Source organism: Pipistrellus kuhlii, unplaced genomic scaffold, assembly GCF_014108245.1.
Source record: "Pipistrellus kuhlii isolate mPipKuh1 unplaced genomic scaffold, mPipKuh1.p scaffold_m20_p_25, whole genome shotgun sequence".
Lineage (NCBI taxonomy): Eukaryota > Metazoa > Chordata > Mammalia > Chiroptera > Vespertilionidae > Pipistrellus > Pipistrellus kuhlii.
In genome coordinates, this window is record NW_023425524.1 from 1,577,195 (window position 1) to 1,605,052 (window position 27,858).

Consider the following 27,858-nt stretch of genomic DNA (forward strand, 5'->3'; position numbering starts at 1 on the left):
GCAGGACATAGCTCTTTGCACTCGGGGGCTGTGATGGCTTTGGCCTTGAACATGGAGTCCACGTTTCTCAAAGTCATTTTTTCCTGGTTCCCCCTTCCCTTCCAGCCCATCCCCACCCCCCACGTCCGTGACTTTGGGCAACTTTATTAGCGACACACGCCGCCCCAAGCCCGGCGCAGGGCGTCACCGAGCTGGGCTCTCACAGAGCCGGCCCTGGCAGGGAGGAACCCTCAGAGCTGGGCAGCTGGGTCCCCGGAGGCCCTCCCTGGGTCCCACGGACTCGCCTGAGTCTGTCTGGGCCATTCCATCCCGGTAGCGGGCGCCTTAGGGCCCCCCAGCCCCCACGCCCGAGGTCCAGGGAGCCGGAGCGGGCCCGCTGGGAGCTGTGAGATGAGATGAGAGGAAGCAGGCTTGGGACACAGCGATGTGTGCTCAGGGTCGGTCTGTGTTTGCTCGCCCGCTCCCCGGAGCTGCAGGCCGGGTGCAGGGTGTACGCAGATCGCAGCCCTGTGGTCCTCAGGTGGCCACGCTCAGCGGTTAATTCTGTTAACTCGGCTCCTGCTGTCGCCGATCCGCTCCTCCCGAGGCAGTCAGTGTGGCCAGGCCTCTTCTCACAGCCCCACCCCGTCCCTTTTGTCCTTTTTTCCCTCTGTCGCCCGCAGAAGCGACAGCTCAGCTCGGCGTGCTGCCGTCCAGTCTCTGGCGACGGGTGTGCATGGCCTCTGAGTTAGGAGCTCACCAAGGTGTAGATCATGCTGGAGGCGAAAGGAAGGGGGAGAGGAAGCGTCAGTGGGAGCCCCCAGGGGCCCGGGTCACCTATGCAGCTTTCTCGCCCCGGTCGCTTTTGTTAGAGGAGCAGAGTGTGTCTCGGGTAAGAGGCGTGAGTGTGCAGCCCCAAGCTCGCCTTGGGCCTGTACCGGCGGTCAGCAAACTGTGGCTCGAGAGCCACAGGAGGCTCTTTGGCCTCTTGAGTGTGGCTCTTCTACAAAACGCCATGGCCTGGGCGAGTCCATGTTGAAGAAGCGGCGTCAGAAGACAGTGAAGTTTAAAAAATGTGGCTCTCCGAAGAAATGTCAATCATTGTGCTGTGGATATTTGGCTCCGAGTTTGCTGACCTCTGGCCTGTACTATCAGCAACAGCAAGGGTTTCGTGAGCACCTACTATGTGCAGGCACTGCAGACACAGAGGTGGGTGCAACAGACACGGTCTCTACCATCAAGGAAACCATAAACCCTGGCAGGAGGGTGGTGCTGCCTTGGGCAGATCATGTCAGCCTGTTCTACACTTAAAAAAAAAAAAAAAGAAAAAAAATTTTAGCGAAACCAGTTTGGCTCAGTGGATAGAGCGTCGGCTTGCAGACTCTGAAAGGTCCCAGGTTCGATTCCGGTCAAGGGCATGTACCTTGGTTGCGGGCACATCCCCAGTGGGGGAGGGGAGGTGGTGGTGCAGGAGGCAGCTGATTGATGATTCTCTCTCATTGATGTTTCTAGCTCTCTAATAAAATATATTTTTTTAAAATTTATTGAGCACTTAGAGGTGGCAGAGATTGCTTCAGACGTGGGGACCGCTGCCCTCGCTTCATATTCAACAGGAGCCCTGGCTCCGGATGCGACGCGGACGGTGGCATCCATCTCACAGGCTCAGGGCCCCTCCCCGAGCCCAGGGGGCCGGCCTGGAACCGCCCCACCTCTGCCCCCCGATCTGCAGGAGTCAGACCCCCGGAGGGGGCGCCTGCTCACCAGTACAGGTAGTAGAAGAAGGACAGGAGGTAGAAGGCCAGCTTACACCAGGCCTCCTTCTGGCAGTAGCTCAGGGTGTCCGCGTTCATGACGGCCGGCGGGTCGTAGGCCAGCTCCGAGCTGTCCGCCGGGCAGTGGAAGTACCTGCGGGGGAGGCGGGCAGGGCGCTGCTGGCTCTGAGGCTGAGAGGGGGCATCTGGGGTCACCGGGGCCCAGCCCCCCACCCCCACCCCCACCCCGAGGCTGGCCGCCCCCAGGGAGCTCTGCCTCGCAGCCAGCTGCCTCCGGCTCGGGTCCCGGCCTGATGACACTAACAGAGGCTCAGGTGCGCGCGCTCTCTCTCTCTCTCTCTCTCTCTCTCTCTCTCTCTCTCTCTCTCTCTCTCTCTCTCGATATTCAGACGTGCAGATAAGACCGTGGGGGCCTCGGCCACACGCACAGCTGCTCCGACAGGAGGAAGGCCGAGCCCCCTGTGGGACCGGGGAGGGGCCTGCGGTGGGTAGACAGCCTCTGTCCGCCCACAGGTATCGGCACGGGCGCAGGTGTGGACAGAGCGAGCCGTGCTCACGGGTGGAAGCCACTGGACCACAGTCCTACCTCCGCCAGCCATCACTCGGCTTAAACACTGACCTGTACCCAGACCCTTTTTTTTGTTTGCGTCAGAGAGGAAGGGAGAGGGAGAGAGAGAGAGAGAGAGAAACATCCACGATGAGGGAGAATCGTGGATCGGCTGCCTCCTGCACGCCCCCCCCCCGGGGATCGAGCCCACGACCAGGGCCTGTGCCCTTGACCGGAATCGAACCGTGACCTCTGGTTCATGGGATGACGCTCAAGCCCTGAGCCACGCTGGCCGCCAGCCAGGTGGGACTCTCGTTGTTAAAGAACCCTTTCCCCTTCGTTCCTTTTTCTTTCGTTTTCTGGGTGCCTAGGAGTGGCCAGGCCAGGCCGGACCCTGTCCGGGATTCAAGAAAACGTAAGGCGCATCCCTCCTGCTCTTCCTGAGGCCGAAGGCACGTCCCAGGGGCTCGGCCGCTGCTGCCTCCTCCTCCAGCTCCTGTTCTGGTTGTGCTGCGGCCGCCGCTGCTCTCACTGAGCTCCAGCGAGGCCCAGGGTGGGGCCTGCACAGAGCCTTCCTCGCGAAACTTGCTGCGTAAGAAGCTGAGGAAGCGAAACCGGTTTGGCTCAGTGCATAGAGCGGCGGCCTGCGGACTGAAGGGTCCCAAGTTCGATTCCGGTCAAGGGCATGGACCTTGGTTGCGGGCACATCCCCAGTAGGGGGTGTGCAGGAGGCAGCTGATGGATGTTTCTAACTCTATCCCTCTCCCTTCCTCTTTGTAAAAAAATCAATAAAAAATATTAAAAGAAGGAGGAGGAGGAGGAGGAGGAGGAGGAGGAGGAGGGGGAGGAGGAGGAGGAGGGGAAACAGGGGCCTGGAGAGTTCTCCCAGGGGAGGAGGCGGGAGGAGGCCCCTCGCTGGCCGGCCATGGGGGGGCATCGTCTCTGGGGGCGCCCCCTCTCCCCTCACGGAGCCGGGAAAGGGCAGGCCAGGCCGCAGCCTCACCTCCAGAAGTGGTAGAACAGCAGGGGCACGTTCAGGCCCAGCGTGAGCCACTCCTGCGCGCACAGGAACATGATGCAGAAGAGGCTGTGGATGGAGTACTCGGGCAGCACCAGCTGGAGGGGGAGCGGGGGCACAGGCCGGGTTAGACGAGGGACCCTCACCCCCACACCCAAACCTGCCCGCCCCATTCTCCACCCGGTCCCCCTCCGCCCGCCCTCCCGGTGAAATCCAGCTCCCAGCCTCCCGGGAGGCAAGGAGGGCCGCAGAGGCCCTCGCTGCCCGTCCGGACGACCCTGACCCGGTCCCAGTGCCCGCCCTGAGGGCACCTGCCCGGGCCCGGCGTGGGGAGGAGAAAAGGGCAATTATGGCTCTTTCGCTGGAGCCCCCGGCCTATGCTAACGGGCCCCAAGACAGCGGGGACTTGCTCATAAACGCGGGGCCTGGAGGTCAGGTCCCCCTTTGTCCCCAAATGAGTCATCGGGCCCACGATTCGCAGGGTAGTGGGGGGGGGGGTGGATGGCGAACTTGGGGAGCTGGGATTTCTCTACACTGGACACAGGGACCCCGGCGCGGTCAGGAGCCCTGACTCAGTCCCTTTGCTGGAAGGTCACTTCCTCTTTAATTGCTCTGAGCACAGCCTCCCCCCGCCCCCCAGCAGTCAGACGGGGTGGGGAGGGCGGCCCAGAAGGCCTTGGACCCCCCTTTGTGCTGGGGTTCCCCCACAGCCAGGACTGGGGGGGGGGGGGGGGTGGCTCCCGGGAGCGCTGCCCACTGGATGGCGCTGGCACATCAGCGTGTGCGACCTCCTGGACGTCACCCCGGAGCTCAGCAGACGCTTTTACGGGCTGAGCAGGTGACGCTATGCCTAAGCAGCCGAACGAAGAACCGCCGAGTCCAGAGTGAAATATTTGAAAAGTCACCGTGACATGCGCCCGTCGAGAGCCGGTAGTACGGGCTCCCGGCCCCGCCCTGCCCACCGCTCCCCCGAATGCCACCGCCACGTGCAGCCCTGACCTTGTCCCCGTCGAGGTCGGCCCCTCCTGGCTGGTCCCCGGGGGCTGGGCCGGACCCGGGGGACCCGTCACGGATCCGTTTCCCCAGGAGGGAAGGGAAGGCAGGCCTGCCTGGTGCCCTCGGCCTGAGGCCAGAGGGGTGCCCCTGGCCAAGGCACGTGCCCTTGACCAGAATCGAACCTGGGACCCTGAGTCCGCAGGCCGGCGCTCTATCCACTGAGCCACACCGGCCAGGGCGAGCGTCGTTCTTCCTGTGGCTTCGGACACGCTTGGGTCCCCCACGCCTCTCCGCCCGTGTCCTCGCCCCCTGGTCACACGGCCGAGCCGCCCGCCGGCCCACGCGGGGAGGGGCTGGGAACAAAAGCCTCTCGGATCGTGCTGCGTTTTGAAAGGGATGATGCGATCCTCCCACGCCTGGCTGGCGATGCAGAGGCATCTTACGTGAACACAGGCAGCTGCCCACTCCTTCCCTTCCCTTTGAGCCGGGGGTGCGGGGGTGGGAGCCGCGTCTGGAGTACGTATACGGGGAGCGATCGGGCAGAGGCGGTTATCTGAGAGGAGAGACCCTGACGGGAGGGGGGAATGTTCTAGAATGAGAAGGGCGAGGGTTTAGCAAGCCTTCCCGCGACGGAGAGCCCCGCCTAGGCCCTCACTCAGCTGGGTTTTTTTTATCATCAGCAATCACCCCAGGTGGCAGGGGGTGGGGGGGCGGCAGTGCCCCGAATGGCTTCCAGAAGAACACATCGCGGGCAGGGGGCAAACGGAGCCAGCGGGAGCACCAGCTGCTCATCGCCCTGTGGGCCCCGCCAAGGCACAGGCCGGCGCCCGGGTACAAACTCCTGGGAGAGGCAGGGACCGGGTCACACTGCCGGGAACAAGGGGCTGTTAGGGTTTGGGAACATGGGCACATTCCGTGGCCTAGAAACTTAACCCGGAAAGGGTTCTTGCTTCGTCAGCGATAGGGAAAAGGCAAAAATGGTGAGGACTCAGAGGCAGAAAAGCAGGTGTGTTTTTTTTGTGTTTTTTTTTTCCATCCCATTCTGGAAAAGGGAGCCTCTGGAGCAAATCTCCCATCAAGAAAAACAAGCTGGCCAAAACCGGTGTGGCTCAGTGGATAGAGTGTCGGCATGCGGACTGAGGGGTCCCGGGTTCGATTCCGGTCAAGGGCATGTACCTTGGTTGCGGGCACATCCCCAGTAGGGGGTGTGCAAGAGGCAGCTGGTCGATGACACTCTCTCTCATTGATGCTTCTAGCTCTCTATCCCTCTCCCTTCTTCTCTGCAAAAAAAAAAAATCAATAAAATATATATATGTTTTTTAAAAAGTAAGAAAATCAAGCTGTCCGAGGACTCCCTGCATCAAGCCACCCGCTGGGCCGGCCGCCTGCCAGCAGGCAGGAAGTTAGGCCTCACTCCTTTGGGTCGGTCCGCTTGGGCACCCGTTAGCCAGCAACTGCCTCTCCTCTGGTGTCGCTTAGAGAATGACGACGCTCTAAAGCAGAGCCCAGAGGACCGAGACAGGGAGAGGGCCTCCCACCTGCTTGGCTGGAGCCTGGCTTAGCCTCTGGCGCAGGGGTTTGCAGCCTCGCTGCTCATTCGAGTCGCAGGGTGCGGCCTGCGGGGGATGCTTACATTCATTTCCTCTAAACCTTTCCCTGAGCTCGGCGACGCCTCAGGGGGCCCCTCGTCAGTCTCCTCCTCTTGGGGACCCTGATTCGGCCCAAAAGCCGCGTCAAACGCCCTCTGCTTTCCGCCTGCTTCCTGCCCTCCAGCCTGCACGTGGCAGCGACCGCAGAGCCCGAGACAAGCTCGCGAAAAGAGCAGCGCAAAAGCGAGGGGCCTGGCTGTTGCCGCGAAAACATGAATCAGCAGCAGGCGACGCAAGGAACCTGCAGTTCAGACGATTCACCCCAAGGACGCGTCTTCTGATACCAACGGAGCTAAAAATGGAGCCACTGTGCAACCCCCCCCCCCCCCAGCTTGCTCAGGAGGAAGCTGAGGAGGTGGTGCAGTGGCAGTCAACCACCGAGATGCATCACACCCCGGGGAGTCTGGGAGTCGGATTCTGATAAATTCCTTGGAAGATAACGCTTCCCAGAAGGTAAGGATGCGAACAAGGCCCGTTAACCCTTCCCAGAATCCCCCACAGGCGCTCACCGCTGGGAATCTGAGCTAGAAGCTCACCTGGGCTGAAAGAGCCGGGAGGGGTAATCCCACAGGCTGCCGCATGTGTGACCGGGCACAGCGGTAAGGCCTAAAGTATGAGCAGGCGGCTATGGCTTTGTGGTTGAGCATTAACCTAGGAACCAGGAGGTCACGGATCAAGTCCCCAGTTGGGGCATATGCCCAGGTTGCAGGTTCGATCCCCAGGTGGGGGACGTGCAGGAGGCAGCCGATCGATGATTCTCTCTCATCATTGATGTTTCTCTCTTTCTCCTTCTCCCTTCCTCTCTCTGAAATCAATTATAAAAAAAAGTTATTTTAAAGACCTAAAATTTTGACATTAGGGCTTTCTCGACCTCGAGCTTTCCTCGCTGCATCTCCCACGACGACGACGAACAGCAGCCGCAGAGGCAGCGGCCCCGGGAGAAGGAGCCGGGGGAAATGCCAACGGCAGAAAGAAGGCAGGAAAGGGGACTCGCCGCACTGTTTCCTGCCGTCAAACGCCTCCAGTCTAGTCTTTATAAAAACGTATGCAAACGATATGCAGATTTGCAGATGATAATGCGAACTCCCCCTGGGCCTGCATGCTTGGATACCCTCGGCTTGGACTCTGGAAGGCCCAAGGCCGTGGACAGCAGGACCTTGGCAGAGGCGGCCACAGGCCATGCATGGCCTCCTGTCTGGCCGGTGTCGATGGTTAAGCCGTAGAGAAGGACGAACAAGGCGGAAAGGTAGTGGGAAGGCGCTCGGCACAGAATCCTGGCGGGCCCGCTCCGCTGGGGGGGTGGGGGTGGGGGAGAGAGCCCCTGAAGGGTAAAAGGCACTTAGAACCCAAGAACCAGGGACCCCGGAGGCGACAGCTGGAGTGGGTGACCGGTGCCCAGGGTGCCATCTGAGAGTATCATTCACAGACCCCGGCGTTGCCCTGAATGCCACGTGCAGAAGGCGCAGCGACTTCTCCATGAAGTCCTCTCTCCCAGTGACAGACATCAGCCGTGAGACACAGAACAGGCTCCGAGAGCTCGCAAGAACAACCTCTCTCTTCCCCGGGGACTGGCCTGGCCACGGCGGTCCCGCCTCCTCCCACGAGGCTCAGAACCCCCTTTTGCATTCATCCATCTGCCCCGGATGGAGGTCAGGGGAGTCCTCTGGCTCACGGCCAGAGACTCTGCCTATTTTACCTGCAAGCACCTGTTCGCCATACTTCGCTGCAAAAAACAAAACAAACAAAAAAAAAACAACACCACCGAAAACGCACACACTTCCTGCCCGAGAGTGGCAGGCTGGTCGCTCTGGCCCCCCGCTGTGCCACAGAGCGGTGCGTAATGCCAGGCTTCGAGCTGCGCGCGCGCGCACACACATGAATCTGCGTGCACACGTGTGCTTGCTGCATGTGTTCAGGGCAGCCGTGACCCTCAGCCCCTCCGTTCAGGGCAGCTCTCTGAATGCCCGGTTCCCCCTTGAATGACACCCCGTCTCCCACGCCCCCGACACTCCCAATGAGGCTGCCAATCAGACGGCAGAGCTGGAAACTCAGAGCAAGCCCATCATCCGGGCACAAAGGTCCCTGAGCCCAGCACCAGGCGGGAACAAAGGATGCTGCGCGCCTGCTGTTGTCAGGAAAAGATAAAGAAGCTGAGTCCGACCACAGGCCCTTCAGTTATCCAGCGCCATCCTGCCACTGGGGTTGACCGCCACCCCTTCCAATTAGCTCCTCGCCTCTGGGGGTGTCCAAAGAACCCATCGCTGGCTCCCCGTCCCCCCCACCCCCCAGGGGAGACAGGACCGGAGCAGGCCCCAGCCCCTCCTCCGTGACCACCCCTGACCGCGGCTCTGGCACTGACCTTCCGCAGGAGGAAGCAGATGCGCTCGATGTTCCTCAGACGTTCCCTCTATCGGGACGAGAGAGAGAGAGAGAGAGAGAGAGAGAGAGAGAGAGAGAGAGAGAGAGAGAGAAAGGAGAGCGGGTTAGAGCAAGGGAAGACCCTGCAGTGGACCTCAGGAGAGGAGGCAGCATCCGGCCGAGGCCCTGCCCGGCCAGACGGTGTGCAGCCTCCCCTGGCAGCTTTTCCAGATGAGTTTCCCCATCCACGGGCATCTGCTCTTAGAAGAACTGTGTCAGTGCCGAGACCGGTGTGGCTCAGTGGATAGAGCGTCAGCCTGCGGACTGAAAGGTCCCAGGTTCGATTCCAGTCAAGGGCATGGACCTTGGTTGCAGGCACATCCCCAGTAGGGGGGGTGCAGGAGGCAGCTGATGGATGATTCTCTCCGTCATCGATGTTTCTAGCTCTCTACCCCTCTCTCTCCCTCTCTGTACAAAATCAGTAAAATATATTTTTGAAAAGAAAAATAAAGAACTGTAGCAGCCGCCAGCGTGGGCTCAGCCCCCAGAAGGGGGTCTGGCTCCACCTCCGGGCACCTGTGATGGTCAGCCAGCCTGCTGACCGGCACCACGTGCCATTGGGCTGTCCCAGAGCCTGCAGCCGGCCCCCGGGGGACTTCCCAGGCGAGCATCAGAGAGCACGCGTGCCCTGATTGGTGTGAGGCCCGTTGGCTTTGTCTGTCTACACCAGTGGTTCTCAACCTTCCTAATGCTGTTGATATTTGGCTCTGTGGACTAATGAGTTTGCCGACCACGGGGCTAGGAGCTTGGACATCAGCCTACCCTATCAGAGCGGGGCGACCACTATATGCTCCTATACTTGCCCAACACGGGGATACCACGGAGCTCCCCACTTCCCTCTATGCCCTCCTCTCCTCCCCACCCCCCTTCCTCCCTCATTCTACCAGGCCTGGAGGACTCAACAGCCACAGCCCCGCAGGCATTTCCCACCTGGGCCACTGGGGCTGCTGTACTTGACTTGCAAGAGAAATCAAGACCTCAGCAGGCCTGGAGAACAAGTGCCCTCAGCAGCCTGGCGCCAGGCGTGGAGGTGCAGTCAGAGCCGGGAATGCTCTCTACCCATCCTTCGCGCCGTCGGAACCTCGCCCTCGTTGCCCGGCCCCTGGTGGCGCCCTGCCCCGCCTCCAGCGCCCTCTGCTTACCGCGTGCCCGGGGTTGCCCTGGTCTATGGGGCTCTTAAAATCCGTCCTCAGCTCATCGAAGGCGATGATCTGAAAAGAGACACGCAGAATCGAGGCGTGAGTGCAAGGCGAGTCACTTCGACGTGTCAGAAGCTTCCTGGGGATTTGCTTCCAGGAATAAGAGGAGGCAGGGAGCGGGTGTCAAGGGGAGAAGCCGGTCGCTGTGGAAGCTGCGACCCCAAAACCGGAAATGGCGGGGATCTTGTTGAAGGGCTCACCGTGGCGACTGGGAGATAAACGAGCCCCGGACATCGCGTCCCCAGTGCAGTGGCTCCAGACAACAAAGCTGTTACAATCGCCATGAAGAGAGGAGATCTGAATGGTTCCCAGCGCCAGGAGGGAGGATAATGATGGGATGGAACAGAGGTGTGAGCGAACGCGACAGTGGCAACCACACGGCAATAAACACGTGTCACCTCGCCGAAACCGGTGTGGCTCAGCGGATAGAGCCTCAGCCTGCGGACTGAAAGGTCCCGGGTTCGATTCCGGTCAAGGGCATGTACCTTGGTTGTGGGCACATCCCCTGTAGGGGGTGTGCAGGAGGCAGCTGATGGATGTCTCTGCCTGGGGGGAGGGGGGGTGTAGGAGCCTAAGCAATGAAGCCAGCACACCACCCACATGTCCTTGTTCCAGCAACAAGGGGTTGGGAGTACTGGTAAGTCCCACGTGAGTAAGAGCAACGTACTTCCCTCTATGAAGCAGGTATACTTTTATTTTAAAAATATACTTATCGATTTCGGACAGGAAGGGAGAGAGATAGAAACATCCACGATGAGAATCCTGAATCGGCTGCCTCCTCCACCGGGGGATCGAGCCCACAACCCAGGCATGCGCCCTGACCGGGAATCGAACCCGGACCTCCTGGTTCGTAGGTCGATGCTCAACCACTGAGCCACGCCCGCCAGGCAGAGCAGGTCTCATTGTAAAGCAGCCACGTGTCATCCTGGTCTCAATACTCCTGCGGGGTCAGGAGAAAACTCCAGAATCGCGTGTGTTGGACAGACACGTTTCCCTATCACCCCTTGCGAGGGAGTTAATTATCCGGCCTGAACTTGGGGCCTTCGGTAACAAGGAACTTGTCACTCACTGGCGATGCCGGCTCCATTCCCTGCTGCCTCTAATGAATCACTGTCTTCCTGTATTGAATTTACATCCGACTCCCTGGGGCTCCCCCCCTCCCCCCCCCGCGCCCCCCCCCACCCCCCCGCAGTCTTTACCAGGGTCAGCAAACTATAGGCCTGAGGCCAGAGCCAGCCTGAAACCCATTTTGTACTCTCTCTGTGAGCTACGAACACTTTTCATACACTTTTTAAATAGCTGGGGGGCGGGGGGGGGGATCAAAAGAAGAACATTTTGTGACATGTAAAGATGATATTCAAATTCCAGCTTCCGTAAAGTTTTATTGGCACACGGACACATTCGTTCTTATCTATACTGCTCCTGTGTACGTTCGCACTGACAAGGGCAAAGTTGAGTCATTGCTACAGAAATGGCTTTTTTGGGTACCACATCACATCCCTGGCTTCATAAAACGTGACATGTTGGGTCTGAGCTGCCCAGATGCTACGGGGGAGAGAGAAGGCAGTGCGGTGGGTCTCAAGAAAGAATATACGGCCGAAACCGGTTTGGCTCAGTGGGTAGAGTGTCCGCCTGCGGACTGAAGGGTCCCAGGTTTGATTCCGGTCAGGGGCATGTACATTGGTTGCGGGCACATCCCCGGTGGGGGGTGTGCAAGAGGCAGCTGGTCAATGTTGCTCTCTCATTGACGTTTCTAGCTCTCTATCTCTCACCTTTCCTCTCTGTAAAAAAATCATTAAAATATATTTTAAAAAAAAAAAAGAAAAAGAAGAAGAAAAAAAAGAAAGAAAAGAAAGAAAGAGCAGACGGGTACCTCCAAGAAACCAACCATCCTCATCGCTCACATCTAAAAAGCTTTTCAAGTGAAGATAAAAATTATGAACAACAAATACATACCTGTCAACAAGTGAACCTAAACATCAAGTGAATTAAAAAATCTGAAGGACAGAATAAACTATTGATTAGAATAGAATCAGGGGCATAGAAAGGGAGGGACTGATAACTCTCAGGGGGAACGGGGTGTGGGGGGTGCAGGAAGAGACTGGACTAAAATCGTACACCTATGGATGAGGACAGAGGGGGGTAAGGGCAGAGGGGGGCGGGGGGTGGGAACCGGGTGGAGGGGAGCTAGGAGGGGAAAAAGGAGAAACAATTGTAATAATCTGAACAGTAAAGATTTATTAACTTAATAAGAAATAAAAAGCTTTTCCTGCACATCCTTGACCTCGGGGAGAGCATGCACACAAACAGCCTGGCAGACAGGGGGCGGGGATGGGGGCCCGGTGAGAGCGTTTTGAGGGGGAGCCCAGCCAAGACAATGTGGTCCTGATTTTGAAGGCGCGTCCGTGAATCTCCCACCAATGCCTCTCCCAGCAGCACTGAACGGCCGGAGAACACGTAGGCGGAGGACCTGGGCCCCGGCTGACCCGAGCTGCTCATTAGCAACGGCTCCCTGCCGCCCGGAGGGCCCACGTGCGGACGGCCACAGGGACAGTGATTTGTGGAAATGGAGGGACCTGGCCAGGCTTCCCCCTCCTGCCTGGAGGGCCACGCTCCTTCTGCACAGAGGCGAGCTGTGCTGGGAAGTCTCCCTCCAGCCCTCCGATCCCTCTCCCGCCTCCTCCACCTGCCGTCTCCCGGCCCTCTGGCTTCCAGCGTGGCCAGGCCGGAAGGAGGCCCCAGCGGGAGACGGCGGGGGTGCCTCACCCCCCCTTCTTGCCGGGCTGTGGCTTGGCACCGTTTCTGCCCCTCCACATGAGGCCACAGCTCCCGCCCGGACCCCGCCACCCTCTGGACAGACACCTGGGAAGCTAAGGACCCCTTCGAGCCAGCATCTGTGGTGACCACGGGCTCCATGCCCTCCTCCCCGCCTTTGCCCAGGGGGCCCAGATCTCAGCCCAGGCCCAGGGCAGCCCACAGTGATCATCTCGGGACCCGGGCCCTGACAAATCTCTTCCTAACCAACTTTTTTTTAAAAATATATATTTCTTTATTGATTTCAGAGAGGGAGGCAGAAGGAGAGAGAGAGAGAGAGAGAGAGAGAGAGAAACATCAATGATGAGAGAGAATCATCGATCGGCTGCCTCCTGCACCCCCCCCACTGGGGATCGAGCCTGCAACCCAGGCCTGTGCCCCTGGCTGGAATCGAACCCGGGACCTCCCAGTCCGCAGGCCGACGCTCTATCCACTGAGCCAAGCCAGCTAGGGCGTCTCTTCCTAACCTCTTCCTTCCAAGAAGAGTGATTAGGAGGCCTCCAAACCTGGCAGGAAGAGCGAGCAGTGTGTGAACAGCCTGCCAATGCGCCAAAGGAATTTTGTTGTCGTCACGGCTGTTGACGCTGAAACAGCTCTTCCTTCCGCTGCCCACCCCGACCGTGTTTGGCCAACACCACGGCGCCCGAGGCCCAGGGCCCCAGACAGAAATGTAACAGGATCAGGGGCGCTGCCCTGGGAAAGGGAGCTGGGCCAGGCCACTTGGCTCTGGCGCTTATTTGCATGCGATTTGCATAAATTTGCATGCCACTCTCAAGAGGCCTAGTTTCAAGTATTTAGGATCAAATGGGTGAGTTTGTGCCATTTCTTGGAAGTTTGTATCCAATTAGCCTCCCTGCTGGTCCGAGTCCAGGGACACTTCAATCCTGTTTGAGCATCGACCTATGAACCAGGAGGTCAAGGGTTCAATTCCCGGTCAGGGCATATGACTGAGTGGCAGGCCTGATCCCCAGTGTGGGCCCTGCAGAAGGCAGCCGACCAATGGTTCTCTCTCATCATTGATGTTTCTCTCTCTCTCTCTCTCACTGTTTCTCCTTTCCTCTCTGACATCAATAAATATATGCACTGAGTGGCCGGATTATGATGATCTCTGAAAGCATAATAATCTGGCCACGCAGTGTATTTGTATCTCAAATGGGTACCAAACATAGTCTAGATTTTTTTACTGGAGATCAGCCCCCTATTTGCCCTGAGCTTACCCTCAGCCAGTGCAAAGGGGGAAACTGATCAGGTGCACACTTTATAGTATCTTTGATATCAAATAAATGAGGTGCTCAAGAGAAGTACACGGAGTGGCCAGATTATTGTGCGTCCAGAGATCATCATAACCTGGCCACTCAGTGTGTGTGTGTGTATGTGTGTGTGTGTTTAAACTTCTTGTTTAAGTGTGTCAAGCTGACCTCCGCTTCTACCATCACAGCTTCTCCTCTGACTCTCACCCTCCTGCTTCCCCCTTAAAAAGACCTTTGTGATTACGTGGGGTCCACCCAGATACCCCCCATCTCAGCAGTCACAATGTCATCGCACCTGCAGAGTGGCTTTTCCTACATGAGCTAACATGGTCCCGGGTCCCAGGGACACTTCTCTGCCCTAAACTTCCTCCGTGCTCCCCCCGTTCATCCCTCCCTCCCTCCCCAAACCCTGGCAGCCACTGATCCTTTCTGCCTCCGCAGTTCTGTCTTTTCCAGAATGTCACAGAGTGGGAGTCACACGAAAGGGAGACGTTTCCCATTGGCTCCCTCTTCGCAACATGCATTGAAGGTTTCCTCAAGTCTGCGCTTGGCTTGACAGCTCATTTCTTCTCGGTTCTGCCAGGTTTTTTTGTTTGTTTGTTTGTTTTTTGTTTTTTGGTGATTGTTGTTTTGTTTTGTTTTTTTACAGAGAGGAAGGGAGAGGGATAGAGAGCTAGAAACATTGATGAGAGAGAAACATCGACCAGCTGCCTCCTGCACACCCCCCACTGGGGATGTGCCCGCAACCAAGGGACCTTTCAGTCCGCAGACCGACGCTCTATCCACTGAGCCACACCGGTTTCGGCTCTGCCAGGTTTTGGAGCTTTACTTCCTCCTCGGGGGTTTCACCCAGCTCCTCGCTGCGCTGGTCCCTGTCCCAGTGTTCATTCTGGGGGAGAACTCCCTGCGGCAGCGTTGGCCACACAGAGCCAGTCCCTGCCTGTCACCGCTCCGCCAGCCCCGGGTCTCCAGGCACAGGCAAAGGGGCATCACATTTCCTAAGCCAAGTCCATACTCACCGGGACAGGTCAAGCCAGCTACCACTTACACGTTCTCCCAAATGCATCCCGACCACAGGGACTGTCCCATCTTCCTCCTCCTTTCCATCTGTCCGACGCTCGGGCCCAGATAAACACCACCTCTTCCTGATGCCCTTGTGTGACCTTGATTGCAGCCTGCACCCCAGACCTCTGCTTACGGTAAACTTACTCTCTTGGGGACTGGGCCCTTACCTTACTCTTTTTTTTTTTTTTAATATATTTTATTAATTTTTTTTCACAGAGAGGAAGGGAGAGGGATAGAGAGAAACACTGATGAGAGAAACATCGATCAGCTGCCTCCTGCACACCTCCCACTGGGGATGTGCCCGCAACCAAGGTACATGCCCTTGACTGGAATCGAACCCGGGACCTTTCAGTCCGCAGACTGATGACGCTCTACCCACTGAGCCAAACCGGTTCCGGCACCTTACTCTTTATATTTCCTGCAAGTCCAGAAACACTGACCGACAGCCGGGCGCTCAGTAAGTATGCACAGAATCAAGTACAACTGTTTTTCCCTAAAGGGCTGCCCTGCACACGGCCAAAAATACCCTGCACCTTGCCCAGGGCGAGAGATTATCTGGTTTATGAATTATGCATGGGTCCTGCTTCTCGTTTGCACCTCCCCGTTGCTTCCTGCCCTGCTGGCCTGCTCGGTGCTTGTTAATTCTCAGGGAAAGACGGCCAGGAGAAGAGAATACACTCTGACACTCTGACCCTCCATTTGGGGGTGCGGTGGGGAGTGGTAGAAACGCACTGGATTTGGGGTGTGCGTGTCTTTACATGTTGAAGGGACCACAGATGTCAACATCCACTGGCCGCCACGGCCACGAGGCCACGTGTGGCCAGCACAGAGCCTTCCCCACAGCCTGCTCCGCCTGTCACAGTGCAGCCTGGGCCAGGGCCTGCACCTCACCGCCCTCTAGGCTCTGGGCGTGCGCACTGCGGGACGAGGCCGAGGCTCATGCATCTTCACGGGAGACCCGCTCAGCACTGACCTCACAGCTGCTGGACACGCACACAGGCTGCGGGGAGTTCCGGGCGGGGTGCAACCAGCACAGGGCTGAGCGGAGGAGTGGGACAGCAAGACCACACTCGTCTCTTTGCCTCTCTCTCTCTCTCTCTCTCTCTCTCTCTCTCTCTCTCGTCTTTTTGTTTTTGGGTTTTTTTTAAATATATTTTATTGATTTTTTACAGAGAGGAAGGGAGAGGGATAGAGAGCTAGAAACATCGATGAGAGAGAAACATCGACCAGCTGCCTCCTGCACAACCCCCACCGGGGATGTGCCCGCAACCAAGGCACATGCCCTTGACCGGAATCGAACCCGGGACCCTTCAGTCCGCAGGCCGACGCTCTATCCATTGAGCTGAACGCCTTTTTGGCCTTCCCTCCTAGCGCTGGGTCAGCCACCTGAGCTTCCACAGCAGCACCCAGCGGTGACCACTCACCAAACAGAGCAAAACCCCGAGAAAGTCACCCAGGAGAGAGGAGGAGAGGGGGGAAACGACACAAGCCAAGGAGCGGCCGGGCGGAGCGAGGGAGGGAGATGCAGAGAGTAAATGACCAGGTGTGTTTCCTCCTGGTAAGGACCACATGCCCTTCTGAGTAGGTCTGCTGCTTTGAAATAAGCTGCTGCAAAGAGAAAAGGGAGCTTCTTGCTGTTCGCTGCTCACTGGGGCCCGGGTGTCCTCGGCCTCAGAGACCTCAGCCACACGTGAGTGCAGCCGCATCGGAATTTCTCCTGCACCCTCTGCCCTCCCAGATGTCCAGCCTGCCTGAGCATCTACTGCTTGCGCAGGTTTCTGGGCCTAGAACCTGCCTCTTCTCCCCTTTTGCCAAACCTTTGCACCTAGTGGCTGGGCAAGCCCTGCGCCCTCTAGTGGCAGTGGGTGCGCATTACCGCTTGGTAGAGAAAAGCTGGGTCTCCACTTCAAAACCAGGCTGTTGACAACAGGCCAGTGTCTGTGGGACAGCGGGTGGCTGTCGCTTTAAGCAGCCAGGAGAGACCGAACCAAGATCCGATGGCCACGGAGGTTCATGGCTAAGGGCGAAGATGCTTCTTGTCCTCCTTGGAAATGGAGGGTCTATTTCACTTCGACAAGCGTGCCACGCCTTACGGCGGGGCAGAGCGTGCGAGCTGCAAGGTCCCCTCGGACAGCACCCTGTCCAAGCCCACTCTCTCCGCTACGCTGTAGTCTGTCTCCATGGCAACCGCTCGGGATGTGACATTATCCGCTGGAGACGTGTACCGTCTCTTCCACGCATCCAATCGCCGAGCACGTGCTGGGGGCTTGCCCTGGGCGGGTTCCAGGCTCGGTGCTGGGCGGTAGCTACAAGAAGGCAGACCTGTGACCCAGGTCCCTCAGCCTCTCCCACAGTTCAAACGGCCACCCACACTTACCAGGGCTGCACCCACACGCACCTCCCAGCTCTGGAGACACCCAGGTTGCCGCACCTGGTGGGGTGGCTCTCCCCCTGGGTGCCCCGAGCCCCTGGGCCACGGGGAAACGGCTGCCTGGCCTTCAGGTACACAGGCCTTCCCCTCATTCCCAAACCTCCCACAGTCCCGCCTGGTCGCTCCAGCCCAGCGGATGGGCCTGCAGGAGCCAAAGCAGGACCACTGTGGTCATACCTCACCACTTACTGCATTTCCTCTACTTTCCTTACGTGTAGATGAGCCTCTCCGTCAATGTGGCTGGAACATACCATGTCCCGCGTCCACACACGGTGCTCTGTGGACAGAGCAAGCCAGCACACAAGAGGGGAGCTGCTCATTCTATAGCAAGCATGTCAAACCCGTGGCCCGAGGCCCACGGGGAATATGTTTGCGGCCCAGCCAACATAACGGTGTGTGAGAAACGTTTTAATAAAAACTTCAGTACCCGAAACCGGTTTGGCTCAGTGGATAGAGCGTCAGCCTGCGGACTGAAGGGTCCCAGGTTCGATTCCGGTCAAGGACATGCACCTTGGTTGCGGGCACGTCCCCAGTGGGTGGTAAGCAGGAAGCAGCTGATCGATGTTTCTCTCTCATTGACGTTTCTAACTTTCTATCCCTCTCCCTTCCTCTCTGTAAAAAAATCAAAATATATTTTTAAAAAAAGAAAAAGAGCCGAAACCGGTTTGGCTCAATGGATAGAGCGTCGGCTTGGGGACTGAAAGGTCCCGGGTTTGATTCCGGTCAAGGGCAGGTACCTTGGTTGCGGGCCTGTCCCCAGTAGGGAGAGTGCAAGAGGCAGCTGATCGATGACTCTCTCTCACTGATGTTTCTAACTCTCTATCCCTCTCTCTTCCTCTCTGTACAAAATCAATAAAATATATATTTAAAAAAGAGAAAGAAACATCAATGAGGAGCGAGAATCATTGGTCAGATGCCTCCTGCATGCCGCCTACTGGACATCAAGCCTGCAACCCGGGCCTGCGCCCTGACTGGGAATCCACACTCAATCACGGAGCCCCGCCGGCCAGGCACAATCCTTCTCCTTTAAGAAACAGCCTGTCCAGAGAGCACAGGACCTGACACAGGTGCCAGGGACGTGTGGCTCAGCAGAGAGTGCGGGGCCGGGTCCTGTCACCTCTCCAGCCTCCTCCCGCTCCGGGCACAGACGCTAATGAGCCGAGAACGGATGGGAAAGGCCGTGGGGAGGGGATGCTGAGGGCGGATAAATTGTTCAGACGCTCACAGGGACAAAACGCCCCGAGGCTGAATCACACGTGGCCTCCGGCGAACTTGACACCGGGGCGCGCAGGAAGCGGGGTCGGCCTTCAGCAGGAGCGCTGACGGCCTCAGCGGTCCCCGCGCCTGCCTCCAGGGCTGAGGCTGGCGAGGGACAGAGGCCCCCCCCCCACACACACACACACACAGTGCCACACGGCAGCTGCAGGAGCCTGGGGGGGGGGGGAAGGGGGCAGCATGCTCTCACACAACAATAAAGAGGGAAAGGACATTGATGGTCCAAGACAGGCCGCAGGAAGTGCTCCGGTCAGCCCATCCCTCTCCGACGCAAGCCAGGGGAGGGGGCCCGTCAAGGTCAGGGTCAAGTTGATTTCCTGGTACATCACGTCCCCTCAAGCCACAGGGCCTGGGGATGACGTTAGCGAGGGCTTGCTCTCTGACTCCTCCGCCTGCACAGCAGTGAGGGCCACGGAGATTCTGCACGTCAGCCGCTCCGGGACACGGCAGGCTGCCCGGTGACCCTCCCGGGCCCGGCCTGCGCCTGGCCTCCCCGTGGCTCAGTGCGACCGACTTCCTGGGAATGCCACGCGGCCCCGGCGCCCTGTCTCCCCGGGATCTGATGGTGCCCACCACATCCAACCCCATTCTGCTCCTGCGTGACAACCTGGAGGGGCAGGAGATGATTTTAACGGAGGCGCCGGCACACGGCGCGGCTCGGAGCCACAGCATCGCCTCTCCCCCGGGGGACTCGGCGGCTGCTGCCTCCCATTTGCAGAGCAAAAGGCTCGCCCTGTGCAGGGGCGGGAGCTGCCAGCTCCGCTGAGGGGCAGGGCGGCTCCTGGCGGGAGGCAGAGGGCACAGGCTTCGGGCCTGCAGGGGGCGGGGGCTGGAGCGGGCACATCTGCGGGCAGAGTCTGCCTGGGGGGCGGTGGTGGTGGTGGGGTTCTCGGGAAGAGGAGGGAACGGAGGGAGGGGGGAGAGGGGGAGGAAAGGCTGGCTTCACTCTACCAGCCATGCCTCCTTGGAATCTGGGGCCAAACACGCTGGGAGACACCCAACTGGCAGGTTTTCTGACTCTTGAGTCACTCACTCGGCTGCTGTTCCTTTCGTGGGCTTTGCTACATCCACGCCAACCCGCATCCCCATGTCTCTGTCAAGGCTGGGGGGGGCGGGGGGGCGTGTGAGTCGAGTTGTCTTCATGACGAGCGGATGGAGACCTGGCTATGGGGCGGCTGTCGGGCTACTGGGCAACATTCAGGGCCACACGGCCAGTCACTGCAGCCTCCTGGCCAGGGCAGGGGGATGGGCGGGCAGTGGCTCCCCATCAAGCTGAGAAAGAAAATGGATCAGACCCCCGTCTGCAGCTCCCGTGCCCGCAGGGTCTGGGCGACGAGAAGGGCACCTGGACGTAGGGGAGGGGGACGGGCAGACTGAGAGGCGGGCACCCAACACCGACCCTCGCTGCCTGCTCTGGCGTGGCCTCCTCTGGGGAGTCACCGCTCCCCTCTGAGCGCCGGCCGGTGGGAGGGCACACCCAGGGGCCTGTCCTTCCGGGGGGGAGGAGGGGGGCGGGTGGCCAAAAGGATGCCTGGCGATCCCTGTCCTTCCCACCACTCAGTCCAGCCAGCGGCCAGCACCCACTCTCAGCCTGTGGGCTCTCCATCCTCCGAAGGAGCACCTCAAGGACCAGAGAGAGAGAGAGGGGAGGGTGGTGATCTGAACCAGGCTGCTCAGTGCCACGGCTCGGGGGCCAGACTCCCACTAGCCCGGCGGTCGGCAAACTCCTGAGTCCACAGAGCCAAACGTCAACAGCACGACGACGGACATGTCTTCGGAGAGCCACATTTTTTAAACTTAAACTTCTTCTAACGCCGCTTCTTCACCACAGACTCGCCCGGGCCGTGGTGTTTTTGTGGAAGAGCCACACGCGAGGGGCCCAAAGAGCCGCAGGCGGCTCTCGAGCCTCAGTTTGCCGACAAGGGCACTATCCTGTGGGCTCTCCGGTCCCTTTGCAACGACTCCTTTTGTGGAGGAAGGTGGTCAGTGATTCAGAGCTGCCGTCGGAGAAGGCGTCCCAGGCCCCTGGGTGAGGACGGTGAGGACGGTGAGAACAGGACAGGCTCTGGAAGGGTCTCGGGCTGCCCTGGGAGAGTCACTGAGCCTGGGCCACTCCCAGATAAACGCGGGGGAAGGGGGGCGGGGGGCGGGAGGGAGCCATCGGTGTAGAACTTAGAAATGGTTGGCACATGTTGGATCTCTTTGGCCCTGATCTGCCTACAGCTGCTGTGAAACCCCCCGCCCCCACCCACCCCAGCTGGCAGTACATCTGGGTGGGCAGGTAGCACCACACACACACACACACACACACACACACACACACACACAGACTGGACCCCTCTGCCCGTGACGCACCCTGGTTATCTTGGGCTTCCAGGCAGTGAGTATGGTGTCCTCAGAGCCTCCCTCCCACCCTGAACCCCCCATACCGAGCCTTCCACCCCCCAGTTCCTTCTTCTTAAGCTTTGCATTCGGGAGGGGGGGACAGAGTGGGGAGAAAAATGCAGTTGCTAATCCCTTCTCTTAGGGAGGTTTGTAGAGCACATTTAAATATTTCTTCATCCCAGATACAAATGTCTCTATTATATAGGAGACCATCTGGGCTCCTACCGCTAGCAGGCTATGTTGCTATCAGCTCCTTTTTTAGGGTTTGTGAATCAGTTGCCAATAAGGAGAAGGAAAAAAAAAAGAAGAAGAAGAAGAAAAGAAGGAAGTCAGCTCCAAGATTCTGCTTCCCTCCCCTGCAGCCTCACCCAGCGGGAGAGCTGGATTCCACAGTCAACACGGACCACATGCCCGCGGCCACAGAAGCGGCACCCATGACGGATGCTCGGGAGACACCAGCCCACAGTTCTGGACGCCCTCCGGGAGGGAGATGGCATCAGTGCGCCCCAGCCCTGGGCCCTCCAGCTGGGCTAAGGAACGCGGCACAGCCGCTGGCAGATCTAGGATGCATGCGAAGGAGAGGAATAAAAGGAGGTCAAAGCCACAGAGAAAGAAGGGAGGAAGGAAGGAGCAAAAGAAAGCAGTCGGCCCTAACCGGTTTGGCTCAGTGGATAGAGCGTCGGCCTGCAGACTCAAGGGTCCCAGGTTGGATTCCGGTCAAGGGCATGTACTTTGCTTGTGGGCACATCCCCGGTGGGGGGTGTGCAGGAGGCGGCTGATCAATGTCTCTCTCTCATCGATGTTTCTAGCTCTCTGTCCCTCTCCTTTCCTCTCTGTAAAAATAAATAAATAAAATATATTTTTTTTAAGAGAGAGAGAGAGAAAGCAGTCCGGGCCCAGGACTTTCTGATGCCAGGGACTCCCGAACACCACAGACTTCTCCTGAACCAGCCAGCGGGCGGGAGCACTGCTGGGCGAGGGGGGTGGGAGGTGGGGGGCAGAGCTGCGGGTGGTGGATGGCCCAAACCTTCAGAGGGTGTAAATGGAAAAGCCCAGAACGAGAGAGCGAGGGATTCACCACGGCCTGGCCTCAGTGGCCCTCCTCCCCTCGGAGGGAAGGGGTCCAGAGAAAGGCAGTCAGCGTGTCCTTCGCTCAGAAGCATGTCCCGAGCACACGTGACAGTCTGTGCAGACCCTGCAGAGGGCAGAGGGCGGAGCTCCACCCAGCCCCCTCAGGGGCAGCTCCCCGCACCGTCACACGCGAGGGCAGATGGAGGGCAGACCATGCACACAGGCTGGCGGGAGGCAAACAGCGGTCGGGTGGGCGTGTGGGTAAACTGCTCCCGTGGTGGCGTGCGGTCCCCACCGTGACTGCAAATGGACACGCAGGCACTCCCGCCCCCCCCCCCGCCCCCACCTGCCTCCCAACCGAACCCCAGGCAGGCAGACACAGAGCAAATGTCAGCACCCCCAAATGGATGGCCAGGAAAGCAAGGGATTTTTACTGCTGTGGGATGTTTTTTTGTGTGGTGGTGGTAATTGCGTGTGTGTGCGTGTGTGTGTTTGGGGGCGGTAATTGCATGTGTGTGGAGAGCGGTAATTGCGTGTGTGTGTGTGTGTGTGTGTGTGTGAGAGAGAGAGAGAGAGAGAGAGAGAGAGAGAGAGAGAGAGAGAGAGGGAGAGAGAAACCACATTTTTACAAACCTGGCTTGTTTCTTTAAGCCATTTTGGTGACTCAAGGCCGTTTAAAGAAACTAGAAGATAAAGTCACCCTCCCCATGATCTCCCAGGGAGCCGCCTGCTTCCTCTGCAAGCTCCAGCAGCTCGCAGCCGGGCACAAACACAACCCTGGCCCGTGGCTCGGTTGGTTGGAGCACCCGTCTCCCATCGCCTCTGCTCCCCTCGGAGGCTGTGTACGAGGTCACGGGCGCCCGAGGCCAAGGAGCCACACGGGCTTCCCCACGCGTGTGCCACGGGCAGGAGGGAGCCGAGGTCACAATGCTGAGGCTGGAGCCAGGCAGTGTGCGAAGGTGTGAGATTTAGAATTCAGATTCCCCGGGGGGGAAAGGCATACATCCGCCCATCCCGGAGGCAATGCGGCCCAGCCGTGGAGTTAGGGCTCTGAGATAGGGGCGGCAGAGGCGGAGAGATACCACGGGGCTCGATCCCAGTGCAGGGCATGCTGGAGGCAGCCGGTCCATGATTCTCTCTCATCATCGATGTTTCTCTTTCTCTCTCTCCTTCTCCCTTCCTCTCTGGAATCAATAAAAACATATTTTTGAAAAATGAATGGGAAAAAAAATACCGTTAGGTGAGGATTAACGAAGGAAGGAAGAGTGGGAGGAAGGAAGGGAGGGAGGGTAAGTGGGAGGAAGGCAGGCAGGCAGGCTACTGTCAACCCCAGGCATCCTACCGTTTCCCAAAAACCCACGTTTTGCTTCCAGATGGATAATCAGAGAAATGGAGCCGTTTCCTCGGTTCCCAGTGGCTGTGTCTGTGAGAGGGGGCTGGCTGGAGGGCTCAGACCTTCCGCCCAGCGGTACGGCCGCTCAGTAAACTCGGACTTGTTAGCATCCGTGGGGACCCATTAAACCTCTCCCCTAGCAAGTGCTGCTGAGGATCTGGAGACATGCTGCCGGGGGGCTGTTTTATTTGGAGTTTTAAAATGTGATTCTAGCCGAAACCGGTGTGGCTCAGTGGATAGAGCGGAGGTCTGCAGACTGAAGGGTCCCAGGTTTGATTCCGGTCAAGGGCATGTACCTTGGCTGCGGGCACATCCCCGGTGGGGGGGGTGCAGGAGGCAGCTGATCGATGTTTCTCTCTCATCGATGTTTCTAGCTTTCTATCCTTCTCCCTTCCTCTCTGTAAAAAAGCAATAAAATATGATTAAATTATAAAATATGATTATATATATATATATATAAAACCTTAAAAAGTTAAAGACCTGGGGTAACTGGTCCTGCATCTTTGCAAAGGCTGGTTTCATCTGGGAGCCTATGAACAGCCTGCAAACAGGCTCCGCCACGCTGGGCTGCATGCTCTTCCCAGCAAACACTGTTCGCTTAGTATTGCCTGAAAACAGGCCCCACTTCACATCTGAAAACCATTAGAACGTGTGTGTTTTTCTTCCAAACACCCGCCCGCAATTTTCAGAAGCGCACACATGCACAAAGACTGGGAGAGAAGTCACCCAGATCTTGTCTGGATAATAAGATGAGTGGTGATTTTGTTCCATTACATGTCCCTGTGTTTCCAGCTTTTTGGAGCAACGGACCTATATCCTTTTATGAGCAGAAAAAGTAATTTTGAGAACATGAAATCAAATTTCCTTTAAAAAAAAAAAAAAAAAAAGGACATGAGTGTGTTTTAGTATCCTCTTATTGTCTCAACTCCAAGTATTTTATTTATTCAGAGAAAAGTTTCTATCCTTTAGATTAGGGGTGTCGAACTCAATCAGAGAAGGGGCCAAAATCTAAAATCCAGCCTAAATCGCGGGCCGAATGGTTTACTGAACAGTCATAAACTGTCACTGTGATGGAAACGCAGCGGAGTGCAGTGATGACAGCGCGGTGCGGGCCACATTGCAAGGCCTGGCGGGACGGATTTGGCCCGCGGGCCTTGTGTTTGACACATGTGCTTTAGATGAAGACATTACCCACTGTGATAGAAATTACATGCCCAATGACAGCTTACTAGACTTAGAAAAAGGACATGGACATAAGAGTCTCAAACTCTGCTTCCATTCCTGCTCCCACACACACCTGTGGAATCGCTGTGCAACCTTGGGCAAGTGTCAGAACCTCTCTGGTCCACAGTGTCCTCACCTGTAAAAGGACAGTTGTGAGGACTAAAGAGCTGCCTGGACAATAAAAGGCCATGTGCCTGAAGGTATGCAAACACACACACACACACACACACCCCAACTCAGATTTACGCTGCACCTTTGAAATGTGAGACACATGCACTCAAAGACAGAGGCTGATAGAAAATAGATTAATTGGCACACTGAGATATTTTCATTTGAAAACAAATGAAGATAAATGTGCAAAGTAGACAACAAGCCCTGAAAAAGATGTTGTGCTTACGGCCGGCCCTGGCCATATCCATCTTTGCTCCCGGCCCCTAGTGGGAAGCAGAGAGAGGTTAACAGTGGGAGGTCCATCTGAGAGGTTCTTTTTAAAAAAAATATATATATATATTCCATTGATTCCCCACAGAGAGGAAGGGAGAGGGACAGAGAGTTAGAAACATCGATGAGAGTGAGACACCGATCACCTGCCTCTTGCACACCTCCTGCTGGGGATGTGCACAAAACCAAGGCACATGCCCTTGACCGGAATCAAACCCGGGACCCTTCAGTCTGCAGGCCGACGCTCTATCCACTGAGCCACACCGGCCAGGGCTTCTGAGAGGTTCTTAGAGCCTGGAGCTCACCCACTGCAGACACTCAATCCCCAGCAGCCACTACTATGACCCCCCCCAGGAGGAATGTGCCATCCTCATCTTGCAGCCTAAGCATGGCAGGGGGAAGGTGTCCTAATTGCTGGATGTAGTTAAGCGCCCGATTCCTTGTTTGGGGTGTCAACACATGCTAAGCCACCAATATGGCTCATCGCATCAAGGAATATCCATGGACTGAGACTTGGGGAGCGTCCCTGGCATTTGGATTCAAAGAGCACAGATTCTCTTTATTCCTAAGTCACTGGAATCTTGCCACTTCCACTGGGTATCTGGACCTGACCCAGCCTTGGGTTCTGACCATTGGGCTGCCCCCGGACCAGGGGCTGGAGTCCTGGAGAGCAGGGGCCAGCGTGGGATCAGTGCCGTGCCCGGTTTTGTCCAGATGTCTCTTAGTCAGCCATGGCACAGGCAGTCCGTCTCATCAACCTGCTATCGAATTATCTATCATCTGCCTCCCCGCCACACACACACCTGAGTGAGAGGAAATGATTCCTTCTGGCTATCCGCCCTGCTCCAGGGGCCAGTTCAGAGAACCCCGTGCCTGACAGCTTGATGGAGCTCTCTGGTCCCTGCCCGCCTCTGGCCAAGCAAACGCACTAAGAAGTGGCCATGGAGGTTATTCTGGGGGGCGGGGGTGCTATGGCTAGCCCCCCGGAATGCGGGTAACCTGTCAAATCCAAAGAGGCAGAGGGAGCGTCTTGGAATCACATGATCTGTCCTGCGCCCCTGTTCTTTCCTTAACATCTGTCAGCAGCTGTGAGGCTCGATCCCCCGCAAGAGATGAGACCCAGAATTCCGGGGCCGAGAAAGAGAGGGGGCAGAACCCCACGAATTCTCACGCCAAGGATGTTTGATCCCCCAGGCAATTCCTGGGTCTGACGATTCCTCTCTCACCCTCCGATTTCTAACTCAACCGGCTCACGGGCTTCTGCCACCTTATACATAAGGGGAAGCTGGGAGGTCAGCCAGGCCCACCTTCTCACGTTTGAGGTGGGGCAGGCGACAGGCAGGTCTCTTTCCTAAGGTGACGACGTGGTGAGAGGCCTTTCCCCTCCCCGGGGCCCCGCCTCCTCCATCCAACAGATGCTCCGGCTGCTCAGTTCCATTTGAAACCGCTTGTGCTTAACGCCGCGTCTCCCCCACCCGGGAACTTTCCTCCGGTGGTCACTCCGGGTCATCTCCCACGTGGAGAGCATGCGTGCTCTCCAGGCCTCCCCAGAACCAGGCGGAACTCGTCTCAGGGGCTGCCCCTGGGCCCGGACTTGCTGGGCAGGGCAGAGCAGGGCAGGGCAGGGTAGGGCAAGGCTGCTAGTGGCAGGAGACTACACCCTGTGGGGGCTCCCTCTACATCGCCTGGCCTTAGCCAGCCTGGCCCCCGGTTCTCCGATGGGGAGGCAGAGGGCGTCAGCCGCCCGGGAGAAAGGAGCGGAGTCTGTGGACTTCGGTAAGAGGACTGGCGCTCCTTTGCCGGGGTCTCTGCTCCCTTGCTGGTTGTGTTTAGAAGCAGCCCGTCTCCCGTCCCCACAGCACACCCGTGTCACCGGAACAGCGACCCTCAACGGGGGAGCCCCCTGGAAGGGTGCCAGGAAAGCTGGTCCCCACTAAGGATGCTGCCCGCCATGCTCTGCCAGGTGCGTGCGGGGAGCGGGAGGAGGAACCTTCAGGAGCCAGAAGTTGGCTGGCTCAGGCCCCCCGGAGAGCAAAGGAGGGTACTTGCCTCTCTCGGCCTCTCTCTGCCTGACTTTCCTGCACCTCACTCATCCCTGGCCCCTTGCCCCCCACTTCCTCCCTTTTCTCTGCGGCCACATCAACCCCCCATGACCTGGTGGGCCTCGCCCCACCCCTACCCCCCACCCCCCGCCCCCCGCCCCCCGCCCAGCCTCGCTACTTTCTTCCCAGGCGCTGCCTTAAGTCTCTCCACTTTGTCTCCAATTATGTCTACACGCAGCCCACCGCAGCCAGATGCTGACATTTTAAATGTTTAGTTGTTATAGTTACTTGACTAATTGCGGGCCCAACTGCCGAGCTTCTCCTGCGGGCAGGAGGGAGGGAGGGAGGGAGGGAGGGGGCAGGGGAAGGAGCGGGCGGCTGTCATCGCCACTCCTGGGGCCCCAGATGTTGGCCAGGCCCTGGCAAGGGTGCCTTGCCCGGGAACCAGCGGTCCCGACGCCCCCGCCAGCGGCCAGGTCACCAGGTCACCGAGAAGAGGACGAGCCTGGGCCCCCAGCCTCCCTGGGGTGCCCCCAACTGTCCCGCGCCACCGGGACAGGGGGCCACCGAGGGTCCATCCACCCTGCAGATGCTCCACGCTGCCTCCCAGTCCGCCCATACTCGCCATGCAGAGGCAGTGAGATGGCATTCTGGAGGAGCTGGGGCAGGGGGCGGACAGGGGTGCGTGTTGGGGCGAAAAGAGAAGAGTTAGGAGCCGCTGCCGCCCGTTACTCACGTGCCAGATGGCGAAGAAGATGAGCGCGGCGCACAGCACCAGGGAGAGCATGTAGCAGAAAGCGGCGAACGTGAAGGCCATGGCCGGGCCGCCGGGAGCCAGCGGCGCCCCTAGCAGGCCGGGGGCCCCCTCCGGGGCCGCGCTCCCTCCGGA

General features: G+C 58.3%; 1 protein-coding gene across 2 annotated transcripts; it reads right to left on the bottom strand.

The window, feature by feature from the left end:
* Nucleotides 1-22: 22 nt before the first annotated feature.
* CNIH3 (cornichon family AMPA receptor auxiliary protein 3) lies at nt 23-27,858 on the bottom strand. Of its 2 annotated transcripts, none has more exons than XM_045587083.1 (6): nt 27,706-27,858; nt 9,522-9,590; nt 8,321-8,368; nt 3,302-3,414; nt 1,787-1,884; nt 23-755 (listed from the first exon to the last, which is right to left on the bottom strand). In XM_045587083.1, exons 1-6 carry the CDS (start codon nt 27,784-27,786, stop codon nt 751-753), a joined length of 414 nt encoding a protein of 137 aa, XP_045443039.1. In that variant the 5' UTR covers nt 27,787-27,858; the 3' UTR covers nt 23-750. The 2 variants fall into 2 exon arrangements, with proteins under 2 accessions (XP_045443039.1, XP_036309325.1); XM_036453432.2 differs by having other exon boundaries at nt 25-755; nt 1,741-1,884.

Bases quoted from the DNA above. Each gene is read 5' to 3' on its own strand.
- CNIH3 (XM_036453432.2), bottom strand. From the start codon at position 27,786: ATGGCCTTCACGTTCGCCGCTTTCTGCTACATGCTCTCCCTGGTGCTG. The intron at 1,885-3,301 runs GTGAGGCTGCGG...CCTCCCCCGCAG, and splicing joins CTGTTCTACCACTTCTGGAG to GTACTTCCACTGCCCGGCGG. The intron at 756-1,740 runs GTGAGCAGGCGC...TTTCGCCTCCAG, and splicing joins TTCTTCTACTACCTGTACTG to CATGATCTACACCTTGGTGA.